Raw genomic sequence first — 13423 nt, forward strand, 5'->3', positions numbered from 1 at the left:
TTTGTAGTAGAGACGGGGTTTCATCGTGTTAGCCAGGATGGTCTCGATCTGCTGACCTCGTGATCCGCCCGTCTCGGCCTCCCAAAGTGCTGGGATTACAGGCTTGAGCCACCGCGCCTGGCTCTGACCTTTTTCTTTCTTGACATTTTACTCGGCACTTTTTATTATGATGCCCTTAGATCTTGATCACAAATCTTGCCTGAAATTCAGTAGGTGCTGGAGAAAGGAGAATCTGTGCTATTATTAACAAGAAAGGTTTTAGACACATAATCACCTGAGCAGCATGAGTCAGAATTTAAGTTTGCAGAAAACGCAGAGAAATTGAGACTGGTTCTTAGCACGAGACACGCAGAGTTGAGTCTCGATGTCGAATCTGACTACTTAGCAACAGTTTTAATTGAAACACTGAAAATATATTATTTGTTTGAATTTTTTGTTACATGTTGGTATGTAAATGTTAGCATTAAAATTCATTCCAGCCAAGCAGGGTGACTCACACCTGTAATCCCAGCACTTTGGGAGGCTGAGGTGGGCAGATCATGAGGTCAGGAGATCAAGACCATCCTGGCCAACATGGTGAAACCCCGTCTCTACTAAAAATACAAAAATTAGCTGGGCATGGTGGTGTGCACCTGTAGTCCCAGCTACTCGGGAGGCTGAGGCAGGAGAATAGCTTGAACCCAGGAGGCGGAGGTTGCAGTCAGCCGAGATCACGCCATTGCACTCCAGCCTGGATGACAGAGCCAGACTCTATCTCAAAAAAAAAAAAATTATTTCCACAACAAACAGAAATGCATTTTGTACATTATGCATTTTGGGAGATATTTTTATGCCTTTAGCCCCATCCATTAATACTGATAATTCAGAGTTGACTGAAATTATTCAGAAAAGTTTTGCAAGTTGTTTTCTGACTTTTCTGAAGTACACACATTCTGGCTTAATATTCATAACTCTTTAGTACATTTGCATAATGTGTTTTTGAAGTGTTTCATATTTGCTTTGCTTAGAATTTTCATCATGTTTAAGCTTCATTTCATATTTTAGTAAAATCCTCTCATCAGCTCTTATTGTAGAGTTTCTGAAATGTGATTGTATTGTATTTGAGCTCCATCTCTGTTTATTTGGAATGACTGATTTAATTTTAAGGAGATTATGGAGATTGCATTTAAAGCCTTGGACTCACTGGCACCTTACAGGACAGTTAAGTCTCCAAATCATCAGTCTAGTTTGTTCAAATCTCGAGTGGTATTTATATTAATATATGGAGTGCTCTGTAACATTTGGGCTGAAGTGTAGCTTTGTTGAAAATAGCAGTTTCAAATGAAACCATTTTTTCCTGGGTATTTAGTTAAAGGTTTCTGTGCATTGGGAGTGTTCTGGGTAGTGAAGGTGACATGGATTTAGCCAGCTAATAAGGTAGCTGGTCCAACATCTGCTCCTGACCTTTGACCTTCATAGCATCAGCGTTAGTGTTCAGTGGAATGGCGGGCTCACTTTGGAGAATGTCTTACCATGTGTGATCCTTTGTGTCAGGCTGACCTCATTTGGATAAGGAACAGGACTGGGTAGAATGGGTCTTTGGCAGTTCTGGGAGCACTTGGGTGGAGGCAGAGCCCACTCAACTGGGACTCCTGAAAGGTTGGGCATTGCCCTTTAGTCCTGCCTTTCCCAGGTCACTTGCTCTGGTCATTTGATGCCTACCTTCCTGTGTTGATGTTAGTGCAAATGCTGGTTGTGCTGTGATATAGCTGTGTGTAAGCCTTGGCACTTGGTGTTGAACAGTGTTACAGTAGGTCTGAGTCTGATGTACATATGTATAAGAAAAAGAAGGCTCATAATCCTGGTTTGAAATAACTGATATTTCAGTGGAAACATGATGCCTGTTTTATTGTGTGGCCTGATCTTACTCTTTCCTGAAACATATTGCAATCTTTCTCCATTTTTATGTATGTGATTTTTAACTTGGGCATCTTCATTGATGTGGACTGTCTCACCACTAGAGTAACTTGACTTTGAGCTGCTGATGCTTTTTTGGTTTTTTTTCCCCCCCAGAATATCTCTTTTTCCCCTTATTTTTCTCTGGTTCTGAGTTATATGGTAGGGGAGGGATTCTTGGTGGGATGACCCCAGCTGGGTAAATGGGCTGTTTGCTGCAGCCTCTAGTTATGCATGTGAGACTCCTCAGGCCCGCTCCTTTAAGCTTAATCCTCTAAATTCTTTGTCTTGTAGGAAGATGACGATTCAGAGACTGAAAAACCTGAGGCTGATGACCCAAAGGTATTTGGTGTTGGCTGCGGTGGGTGGCTGGATGCAAACAAGGCGTTTGAACATTATGGCTCAGTTCGTATGTCTGGTCAAGATCTGTCCCACTGACAAACTGTGCAACTGTGTGGACATTTTCTGGGATAAAATAAACTATAAAGAAAGAACCTGGAGACGACTCGGGAATGAACAAATCCTGAGACACATTGGATTTCCAGCCTTTCAGATTGTGCCATATCTCCTGACTAGGAGAAAGGCGAGAGGCTTGGCTGAGTCCAACAACCCACTTGCATTCTGCATCCCAGGTGGGGCTTTAAGTGTCTCTGCCCTGCAGGTGGATTAGTCTGTTTCTAGACTCAGGAAGGTGTAAAGGCCGCCTCACGTGCTTTGGGTTCTCTTTAGTCATCTAGAAGTGAACAACAGGCTATAAGAAGGTCAGACCAAAATGAGGCCTCTCTCCAGCTCTCGGGGATGGCGGGTCTAATTCTCATTTTCCCGGGGGTGTGTCCATCCAGTTTTGGGCAAGCTGTGCGGAATGGTCTTTTTCAGAACAACATAACTATTCTCATAGTTCCATCCTAGTAGCAGCCAAGAGTAGTTTGTAGCAATTCCTATCACATTCCTTAATGATCTGTCGTGAACGTTAAGACACCCTTGTGTTGGTTAAGCTGCTGTGCTGTGCATTGGCCATTAGAAATGTGTACTTGTTAAAGAGTCATTTCTTTATGAGGAAAAACATCTCCCCCGCCCGTGCCCCCAAAGAAAAAGACTTAATTCTATCACTCTAGACCTCCGGGGAATAAGGACCATGTGTTGCAGTTAAAAACTGCTTCGAGGCCGGGTGTGGTGGCTCACGCCTGTAATCCCAGCACTTTGGGAGGCTGAGGTGGGCGGATCACTTGAGGTCAGGAGTTCAAGACCAGCCTAGCCAGTATGGCGAAACCCGTTCTCTACTAAAAATACAAAAATTAACTGGTGAGACTGGTGGGTGATGCGCACCTGTGATCCTAGCTACTGGGGAAGCTGAGGCAGGATAATTACTTGAACCCGGGAGGCAGAGGTTGCAGTGAGCCAAGATCTGCCAATGCACTCCAACCTGGGCAACAGAATAAGAATCTGTCTCAAAAAAAAACAAAAAACAAAAAACTGCTTGGAAACCAGCTGTAACTTTCAAGATAACCTAATAAAATTTAGGAGATGTATGCCCAATTATAATCTAAAACAGTAATATACTTGAAAATATAGGGTGAGCTATTCCGTATTTGAGCTGATTATGTTACTGGATAGAACTGTGTGTAGCCACTAAAATCATGACAGGTTGTGAGTGAGAAAGGTAAGAGTGTGTTTTACCAAGAAAGAAAGTTTTGGCACGAGCATGCAGGAGGGGAAAAAAAAACCCCTGAAAACTGTAGATGCAACCTACTTTCTATGCTGAGTGAAAAACCTGAAACCCAGGCCAAAGAACTCGCCCTGCCTGAGAACTGGCAAGATGGTATGGGCAGACCCATGGACCCATAGTTCAAAGTCAGTCACAGCTCTGCTCGGGCTTTCAGAACGAAAACAGTAGTGATAGTCTTATCTGTCCTAATATTTAGGGTATATAGGACTTGGAGCCTGCATGGAAAACATGTTCAGGGAGCCATTAAGTGTTTGGGTTTCAGTTGTGGAGGGAAAGGAGGATGTGGGTCCTAGAGTCTTTCTGGGTACAGTTGCATCTTTTTCTTAGAGCTGGAAGGCCTCCTGGGGAAGTTGGCTGGAGAGAAGGGTACATACACTTAACGGTCACCCCTTCTAAAATCCTCTGATACAGGCATCAGATCCTTGGGGAAATAACATGGCTTTGTGAGTCAAGGTAAGGGCCACATGAAAAACAAAACAGACTTGACTACTGTCTGGTAGCAGTCACTAAAGAACGAGGTGGGAGGGACCCAGAAAAGGTGAAGCTGGGAAGATTGTGGAAATACCTTTTGTGCTTAGGCTTCCCTTCTCAGCCCCACATCATGGCTGACAGCCCTGTCGTTCCTGCCTGCTCCCTGACTGATGTGCTTCGCTGTTCCTCATTCACTCCTGTGCATTTCAAGTCTTACTGTGGAATGAAAAGTGTTCATGGAATAATTTCCATTCCTCTTGAGGAGCCCTCAGAAATCAGAACACAAAATCCAACCCTCAAAGTCACTTGATTTAGTTCTTTCGGAGGGTGATGGAAAAGGATTTAGATAGAGCTTGCCAGCTTCAATGTTCTCCAATCCCCAGTGGCTGCCAGGCCTTTAGGAGTCCTCTTGTCTTCTCCAAGGACTACAAATGATCCCCAGCATGAATCTTCTGTGATACTCTTATCTTAGTCCTGGCCCTGTCATCTTTCTGCTTGAGCTGGCCTCAGACTGTCTTCCACATAGCATATACCTGAAATCCAGAGCTCTCTGGCACATTTACATTTTATTTTTATTTATTTTATTTATTTATTTTTTTGAGACAGTCTTGCTCTGTCGCTCAGGCTGGAGTGCATGGTGTGATCTCCGCTCACTGTAGCCTCCGCCTCCTGGGTTCAAGTGATTCTTCTATCTCAGCTTCCTGAGTAGCTGGGATTACAGGTGTGAGCTGCCACACCCAGCTAATTTTTTGTATTTTTAATAGAGACAGGGTTTCACCATGTTGGCCACGCTGGTCTTGAACTCATGGCCTCAAGTGATAGGCCTGCCTCAGCCTCCCAAAGTGCTGGGATTACAGGCATGAGCCACGGTGCCCAGCCCACATTTTTAAAAATTGATGTGTAACAATATTTTTTACATTAAAAACTCTTAATTTTGAACATTCTGCTTTAAGCATGTGAAGTTTTTTGGGTTTTTTGTTTGTTTTTTCAGATGGAGTCTCACTCTGTCACCTAGGCTAGAGTGCGGTGGTGCCATCATAGCTTACTGCGGCCACAACCTGCCAGGCTCAATTAATCCTCCCACCTCAGCCTCCCAAACAGCTGGGACTACAGGTGTGTGCCATCACACCTGGCAATTTTTTTTATTTTTTGTAGAGAAAGGGTTTTGCCATGTTGCCCCGGCTGGTCTTGAACTCCTGGGCTCAAGCAGTCTGCTGACATTGGCTTCCCAAAGTGCTGGGATTACAGGTGTGAGCCACCAGGCCTAGTGCCCATGAACATACGAAGTTTCTAACAATAGAATATGTTACAAGTGTGGATCTTCGTTAGAAGTGTCGTTTATTTTAACAATTAGATTACTGTCATAATTGTCGTCTCCACTAGATGGCATTCTCCTTTCTACTTTGGTTTTTTGTTGGGTTTTTTGTTTTGTTTTTGAGTAGGAGTTTCGCTCTTGTTGCCCAGGCTGGAGTGCAGTGGCGCAATCTTGTCTCACTACAACCTCCACCTCCCAGGTTCAAGCGATTCTCCTGCCTCAGCCTCCTGAGTAGCTGGGATTACAGATACATGCCATGTCGCCCAGCTAATTTTTGTATTTTTAGTAGAGACGGGGTTTCGCCATGTTGGCCAGGATGGTCTTGATCTCCTGACTTCATTATCTGCCCACCTCAGCCGCACAAAGTGCTGAGATTACAGGCGTGAGCCAACACGCCCGGCCTCTACTTTGGTTTTTTAAGATCTTTTCATTTTTTTTCAGTAGTTCTCAAAACATTACACAATTAAAAATTGAAGATGTCAGAGTTTTTGTTCATTTTGGTTTTATCTATTGATGTTTACTATTTTATAAGTTAAAACTGAGAAAATTTTAAATTATTTATTTTCAAATAAATAATTTGAAACCCAGGCCGGCCACAGTGACTCGTGCCTGTAATTGCAGCACTTTGGGAGGCCGAGGTAGGCAGATTGGTTGAGCCCAGGAGTTTGAGACCAACCTGGGCAACGTGATAAAACCGCATCTCTATAAAAAATGCAAAAATTAGCCGGGTGTGGCGGCGCATGCCTGTCGTCCCAGCTACTCAAGAGGCTGAGGTGGGAGGATCACTTGAGCCTGGGAGGTAGAGGTTGCAGTGAGCTGTGATCTTGTCACTGCACTCCAGCCTGGGTGACAGACTGAGACCTTGTCTCAAACAAACCTATTACGTATTAACATAAATAACATTTTTAGAAAAACTAAGTATTTCCCAAAAAATGTTAATGCAAAGAGTGGCACTGTGTCACCATTTTACAAATCTTTAATGTCTGGCTTAATAGAATATGACTGGGTATGTATAAATGCTTTTACATTCAGGTCGTTATAGGTATTCTTCTTTGATACTTTATCAGAACTCAACAGGTGATAGTTTCCTTGAAAGATTAGTTACATCATGGAATGTGAACCCTTACCAGTGACCTTTGTATTCTGCTTCCCTAAAATCCACTGGTCTGTCTTGCCCTTTGAATGGGTCTTTTACCCATACATGATTTTATATCTTCAGGCACTGGTGATTTGAAAATGGATGGTTTACTGAGTTATACAGATCTTAATGTTGACACGTTTTGTTCTGTGGTATCAAAAAAGTAGCATTTTTTAGTGACGTAACTGATCTCATCGGAAAATCATTAAATGTTAGAAACCTTTTAGCAAGCCCACAATAAGGAGCAACACATTTTTCTTTTTTTTTTAATTTTCTTTTGAGACGGAGTCTCGCTCTGTCGCCCAGGCTAGAGTGCAGTGGCGTGATCTCGGCTCACTGCAAGCTCCGCCTCCTAGGTTCGCACCATTTTCCTGCCTCAGCCTCCCTAGCAGCTGGGACTATAGGCGCCCGCCACCGCACCCAGCTAATTTTTTTTTTTTTTTTTGGTAGAGACGGGATTTCACTGTGTTAGCCAGGATGATCTCGATCTCCTGACCTCAGGTGATCCACCCGCCTCGGCCTCCCAAAGTGCTGGGATTACAGGTGTGAGCCATCGTACCCGGCCACACATTTTTCAAGATAATGTGTTTCTAATAATTTTTGTTTGAAAACTTGAGTTTTATCATTTTCAATATGTACTATCAGAGCTTTCCTTGAAATAACAGGCTTTCGTCTTGAGAAAATGTCTGCCAAATAACCAAGTCTAGATAACTAGTTTGTCATTCTTTCAAATATAAATGGTGTTTCCTGAAGAAAAATGCCAGTTCAACTGGTAACTGAAATCATCACAAACGGTAGTCCATCCTTTTCCGTGGCTTCAGTAACCTGAGGTCAGCTGCAGTCTGAAAATATTACATGCAGTAAGCTATTTTGAGAGAGAATTCACATTCACGTAGCTTTTATTACAGTATATCTTTCTAATTATTGTTGTTAATCTCTTACTAGTTTATAAATTAAACTTTATCATAGATACGTATGTATAGGGAAAAAACATAGTATGTGTAGGGCTCAGTACTATCAGAGGTTCCAGGCATCTACTGGGAGTCTTGGAACGTATAACCCAGGGATAAGGGGGCGTTGCTGTGTGTACTTTTCCCTGAGACATTTATCTGACTTTGTTATGCCTCAGAAGTATTTATGCATGCCTCTCATGTCAGTGCCCAAAATATTAAGGAGATGTATTTTCCAATGTCAAGATGTCAGAAAACTAATCATTTTTACTGTTCTGGCAGAACTTTTTTTTTTTTTTTTGAGACATTCTCTTGCCCAAGCTGAAGTGCAGTGGCACAATCTCGGTTCGCTGCAACCTCTGCCTTCCAGGTTCAAGCGATTCTCCTGCCTCAGCTTCCTGAGTAGCTGGGACTACAGGCACGCGCCACCGTGGCTGGCTCATTTTTGTCTTTTTAGTAGAGACAGGGTTTCACCATGTTGGCCATGCTGGTCTCGAACTCCTGACCTCGTGATCCGCCCTCCTCAGCCTCCCAAAGTGCTGGGATTACAGACGTCGTGAGCCACCACGCCCGGCCTATGGCAGACAGTTCTTAAGTGAAACTGGCTTTTTTTTTTTGAAACTAAGTCTCGCTTTGTTGCCCATGCTGGAGTGCAATGGTGCAATCTCAGCCCACTGCAACCTTCACCTCCCAGCGATTCTCCTGCCTCAACCTCCCGAGTAGCTGGGATTACAGTCATGCACCACCATGCCTGGCTAATTTTTGTATTTTGTTTTTTTGTAGAGTTGGGGTTTCACCATGTTGGTGAGACTGGTCTGGAACTCCTGGCCTCAAGTGATGTGCCCACCTCAGCCTCTCAAAGTGATGGGATTACAGGCATGGGAATCCCATGGGATTGCACCCAGCCGTTTTTTTTAAATCAACTGAGCATGTAATGACTACGGCTACAGTTTAGTACTGCTGCCTCAATTTGTTCTAAAGTTTAGCGGTTTACCCACCATTGCTTGTGCAAATGTCAACACGATGAAAAAGACAAAATAATGACTTAAAACAGTTTTGACTTTGCAGACCCCTTAGAAAAACTACTATTATTCTAAAACGGAAATCATGGGTCAGTGATTCAATAGTTGTTTGAGAACTGTTTTTATTGCTCTGAAAATGTCTGTTAAGTTGTTAGCCTTATGGGGTCTTGAGCCATTTTGAGGATGGGTTAGTATTCAGAGTGAGATGATTCAGCCCTGGCATAGTGGGGAGGAGTTCAAACTCTGGAATGACACCAGGGTTTTCTTGGGGAAGTCCCTTAACCTCAGTTTTTCTCATCAGGAAAATAATCATCATAAAATCTGTCTCATTGATTTTACAAGGTTCAACTAAGTAAAAGTAAAACGCAGCTGTCCCTCGCTATCTGTGGACCCCCCCGCCAGATGCTCAAGTCTCTGGTATAAAATGGTGTAGTATTTGCATTTAGCCTTGGGAATCCTTCTGTATACTTTAAATCATCTTATACTACTTGATAAAATGTAACTGTTTTGTAACTAGTTGTTAGACTGTGTTGTTTAGGGAATAATGACACAAGCAAAAAAGTCTGACATGGTCAGCACAGACGCGATTACACACACATGCACGCACGATTACACACACACACACACACACACACACACACACTCTTTCAACTGGAGGTGAGTTTTGGCCATGGATTCGAAACCACGGATCCAGCGGGCTGGCTGCACTCAGCTCAATATGTCTGGAGTGTCTTTGTTTAGTAGCATTGGCTGAACTGACCATCGTTTCCAGTTCCTCCTGTGCACACTTCCCAGGGTGGTCACACCATGTTGTCGGCCTGTTTTGGAAGAGCAGATTCCATGTTTTAAACTGGAGTGCACTCAGAGAAGAGCAGTCATAAAGATGAGGGGACTCAAAAGCACATCACCTGAGGAAAAGGTAGAGCTGGAAGAGAGAAGACTTGGGAAGAGCCGGGGTTGCGCTCTGGTGTCTGAAGGTCTGCTGAGGGAAAGGCTAAGGCAGCCTGAGGCAGACTGGAAGCTGCGCGTAGAATTCCAGTTTACCTTCACATAACAGGACCTTTTGTGATCTCTGGCCAAAAGTGGTTGAGCTGTTTCATAAGGTAGTGAGCTCCCTGTCTCTAGAGGTTTTTCAGGGAAGTTTTTTGTGGGTTTTTTTTGTTGTTGTTGTTGTTTGGGACGGAGTCTCACTCTGTCGTCCAGGCTGGAGTGCAGTGCCATGATCTTGGCTCACTGCAAGCTCCGCCTCCCGGGTTCATGCCATTCTCCTGCCTCAGCCTCCCTACTAGCTGGGACTACAGGCACCCGCCACCATGCCTGGCTAATTTTTTGTATTTTTAGTAGAGACGGGGTTTCACCGTGTTAGCCAGGATGGTCCTGATCTCCTGACCTCGTGATCCACCCACCTCAGGCAAGTTTTAAGAAATGACTTGTCATCAACATCATAAAAGAAATGCGTGGGTAGAGATTGGATTAAACGCCAAGGAGTTCCCTGGGAACCCCCTAGGAAAGGACTTGGGCATTATGCATAAGCAAAGTTGAGTATTCTCTGACTTGATTATAATCTGATGACTTTAAAATATGCACAGACTGGGCCAGTGCAGTGGCTCATGCCTGTAATCCCTGCACTTTGGGAGGCTGAGATGGGCAGATCACGAGGCCAGAAGATTGAGACTATCCTGGCTAACCCGGTGAAACCCCGTCTGTACTAAAAATACAAAAAAACTAGCCGGGCGAGGTGGCGGGCGCCTGTAGTCCCAGCCACTTGGGAGGCTGAGGCAGGAGAATGGCGTGAACCCGGGAGGCAGAGCTTGCAGTGAGCTGAGATCCGGCCACTGCACTCCAGTCTGGGCGACAGAGCGAGACTCCGCCTCAAAAAAAAAAAAAGAACTAACCTGGCCCACCTGTGCAGGGAGCCTTTGGTCCTATCGTTTAGGTTGGAGCAACAGGGATTGGGCTCTGCAGGTGCTGAGTTTGCCCCAAACTAGTGAACAGGAGATTGGAGAAGGAGGCTGGGCGTTGCATAGGAAACAAGCTTTGGTACTTCTGTTCCATTATTTTTTAGTCTCTAACTTCAAGTTTCTGGTTTTACCTTTTCTGTGAGCAGCAAATTAACAGGAGGTGGCACTGCTGTTCTGGAAAAAGAGCAGAAGTGACAGTCTTGGGGCCAGCACCTCACTCCGGGAAAGGTGTGCCTGCCTGATGGCTGAAGTGCTTCCTCCCCCTGTTTACCTTTGGCACCCGAGCATCCCTTTCGCCACTCTCCTTTGTCCATTTTTACCTCGGTTGCCCTGGACGGTTTCCCTTGTTTATTTTTTTCTCCACTCCTACAGTTCCTGTGGATGAAGCTGTTTCCACTCACTCACTGTCCCTGACACACCCTTCCGTTGAAAACAAACATGGGGATTGAGGGCCTGGAGCAAGAAAGATGGAGCAGCCTATTGCCAGCTAACTGGGAGGAACTGGGATCGCCGGCCTCCCTGAGGTGCTGATCTAGGAAAAGAATCCTCCCGGCCCAGGAGCGCACATCTGTAAAAACAAAGTTCCGTTTTCTGGGTCAAGGAGGTGGCATCAGGTGGGGGTTGGGGGGGAATTATTCTGGCATTTTTTTTAAAGGCGTGTATAACCCCAGTTAAAAGAAGACATTTTTAAAATTCTTAGATCCCTAAAGTAGTACTAAAATGTGGAGTTCACAAACAACTTAGAGCTGGTCTGGTGGACTCGTGGTCCGAAGACCTGGGTTGTGCCCTGGCCTCTGGCTGTGGAACCACAGGCCTGTAACTTAAGCTTCACTCGGCTCCATCTGGGCAGTGAGGGCCGTGAGACCCGCTTTACAAGGTGGTGATGACTGCGGCGTGAGAGAATGTACATGAAGATGCTTTTCACAGTATACAGTGCACTTGTTAGCAGTGCTTGGCCTTTGCAGTGTAACTAAGTCCGATTATATGCCCTCATCCTGTAGGTCAGAAGGTGCCACAGTTTCTTGGCTCACTGCCCTTTGTATCTCCATAGTTTTCACAGACCTCCAGAACCAGAAGAAATGCCTGACGGCTGAGCTTACACCTGTAATCCCAGCACTTGGGGATACCTGAGGCAGGAGAATTGCTTGAGCACAGGAGTTTGAGACCAGCCTGGGCAACATGGTGAAACCCGTCTCTACAAAAACTACAAAAGTTAGCTAGGCATGGTGGTATGTGCCTGTAGTCCCAGCTACTTGGGAGGTTGAGATGGGAGGATCATTTGGTCCTGGGAGGCGGAGGTTGCCGTGAGCCGAGATCTGCATCACTGCACTCCAGCCTGGGTGGCAGACCAAGACCCTGTCTGAAAAAAAAAGAAAAAAAAAAATGCCTAACAAATGGTTCTGTTTCTTACATCATTAGCTTCTGACAATAAGTATTACTGTCCTCACAATTCAGTAGCTGCTTAAAAAAATATATGTAAGTGTGTGTGTGGTATGGGACATGTGGAGTAAGGCTGTGTTTCCTGTAACAGTTTTGTTAAATATTCTGTGGCACCTTTGTGAGTTTGCTGGGTTACCCCAGGTAATAGTTTGGGAACTGTGGCAGCAGATTGTCTTAGACTTCCAGATTGGGGCTTTTTTTTTTTTTTTGAGGCGGAGTCTCGCTCTGTCGCCCGGACTGGAGTGCAGTGGCCGGATCTCAGCTCACTGCAAGCTCCGCCTCCCGGGTTCACGCCATTCTCCTGCCTCAGCCTCCCGAGTAGCTGGGACTATAGGCGCCCGCCACCTCACCCGGCTAGTTTTTGTATTTTTAGTAGAGACGGGGTTTCACCATGTTAGCCAGGATGGTCTCGATCTCCTGACCTCGTGATCCGCCCGTCTCGGCCTCCCAAAGTGCTGGGATTACAGGCTTGAGTCACCGCGCCCGGCGAGATTGGGGCTTTGATAAGTCCTCACTTAGCCTTCTCTGGAGGCTGGGCCGGGTGAGTGGTTCTCTGCCTCAGTGGCTGTTCACATCCACCCTGAAGAAGACCAGGTCTCCCAGTTGACTGGAGTTACTGACTCACAGTCTAGACGAGGATTTGTTTTGGGCAGAGCTGACTCGGTAATTCCCTCACCCACTCTCCTCTCCACTCTTTCCCACTGTCCTTGCATTACTACTGATCTTTTGAAGTACCAAAATCAGATATCTGAAAACTGCCTGAGGGGCTAATCTCCCAGGAATTTGTTGTTGACTGCTGATTATAGGAAGAACTTTGAGGAGCCTGCCAGCAATTGCATGCAGGCAGCATTGTAGGCTGAAATCTTATATTCTCTTTATTGAACACAGGCTCCAGAACATGGGCAGCTTCTGCAGGGTAGCTGCAGAGCACAAGTGTTTCCCATCTGGGCTCCTGGTGTATTTGCTGCCCTTCCAGGACTCTGGGATCTGAAAGGAAGATGCTGTTGCTTTTCATAAACAAGCAGCAAAGGGTTGCATTCCTCCTGATATTGAAGGATGTTTAGGAGGGTATGTGATGTGGTATGAGATAGGAGTCCCGAGTGCTTTTGCAGCATTGCAAACAGGTTGTTTGTGTGCCTTTGTTGATGCACTGCTGGAGAGACCTGAGAACTGAGAATTACTCTGCCCAACAGAAGAGCAAACTGGCGCTCTCAGAGCTTAAGCTTGGACTTTGTTTTTAATGGACAGAGTTACATTTTTATAAAAATACAATTTGTGTTTATTTTTATTTTTGTCAAATTATTGTAGCAAGATTGAATATGTTGCGAAAGGATAAAAATCACCTAATCCCATGATGCTAACCGTACAACTTTTTTTTTTTTTTTGAGACGGAGTTTTTTTTTTGAGACGGAGTCTCGCTCTGTCTCTCAGGCTGGAGTGCAGTGGCCAGATCTCAGCTCACTGC

At 45.0% G+C, this 13423-nt stretch overlaps 1 protein-coding gene across 3 annotated transcripts in view; it reads left to right on the plus strand.

Annotated features, from left to right (window-relative positions):
- The window catches only part of SAP30BP (SAP30 binding protein), a 42115-nt gene that overhangs the window by 3378 nt on the left and 25314 nt on the right, over nucleotides 1–13423 (plus strand). For 2 of the 3 annotated variants that reach the window (XM_011945977.1, XM_011945904.1), the window contains exon 3: nucleotides 2230–2277. The exons of the other annotated variant lie outside the window; for it this stretch is intronic. In XM_011945977.1, the coding sequence (XP_011801367.1) occupies nucleotides 2230–2277 (48 nt within the window). The remainder of the gene's footprint in view (nucleotides 1–2229; nucleotides 2278–13423) is intronic. 3 annotated transcript variants of the gene reach the window in all.

This window comes from Colobus angolensis, unplaced genomic scaffold (genome assembly GCF_000951035.1).
Source record: "Colobus angolensis palliatus isolate OR3802 unplaced genomic scaffold, Cang.pa_1.0 Scaffold1, whole genome shotgun sequence".
Lineage (NCBI taxonomy): Eukaryota > Metazoa > Chordata > Mammalia > Primates > Cercopithecidae > Colobus > Colobus angolensis.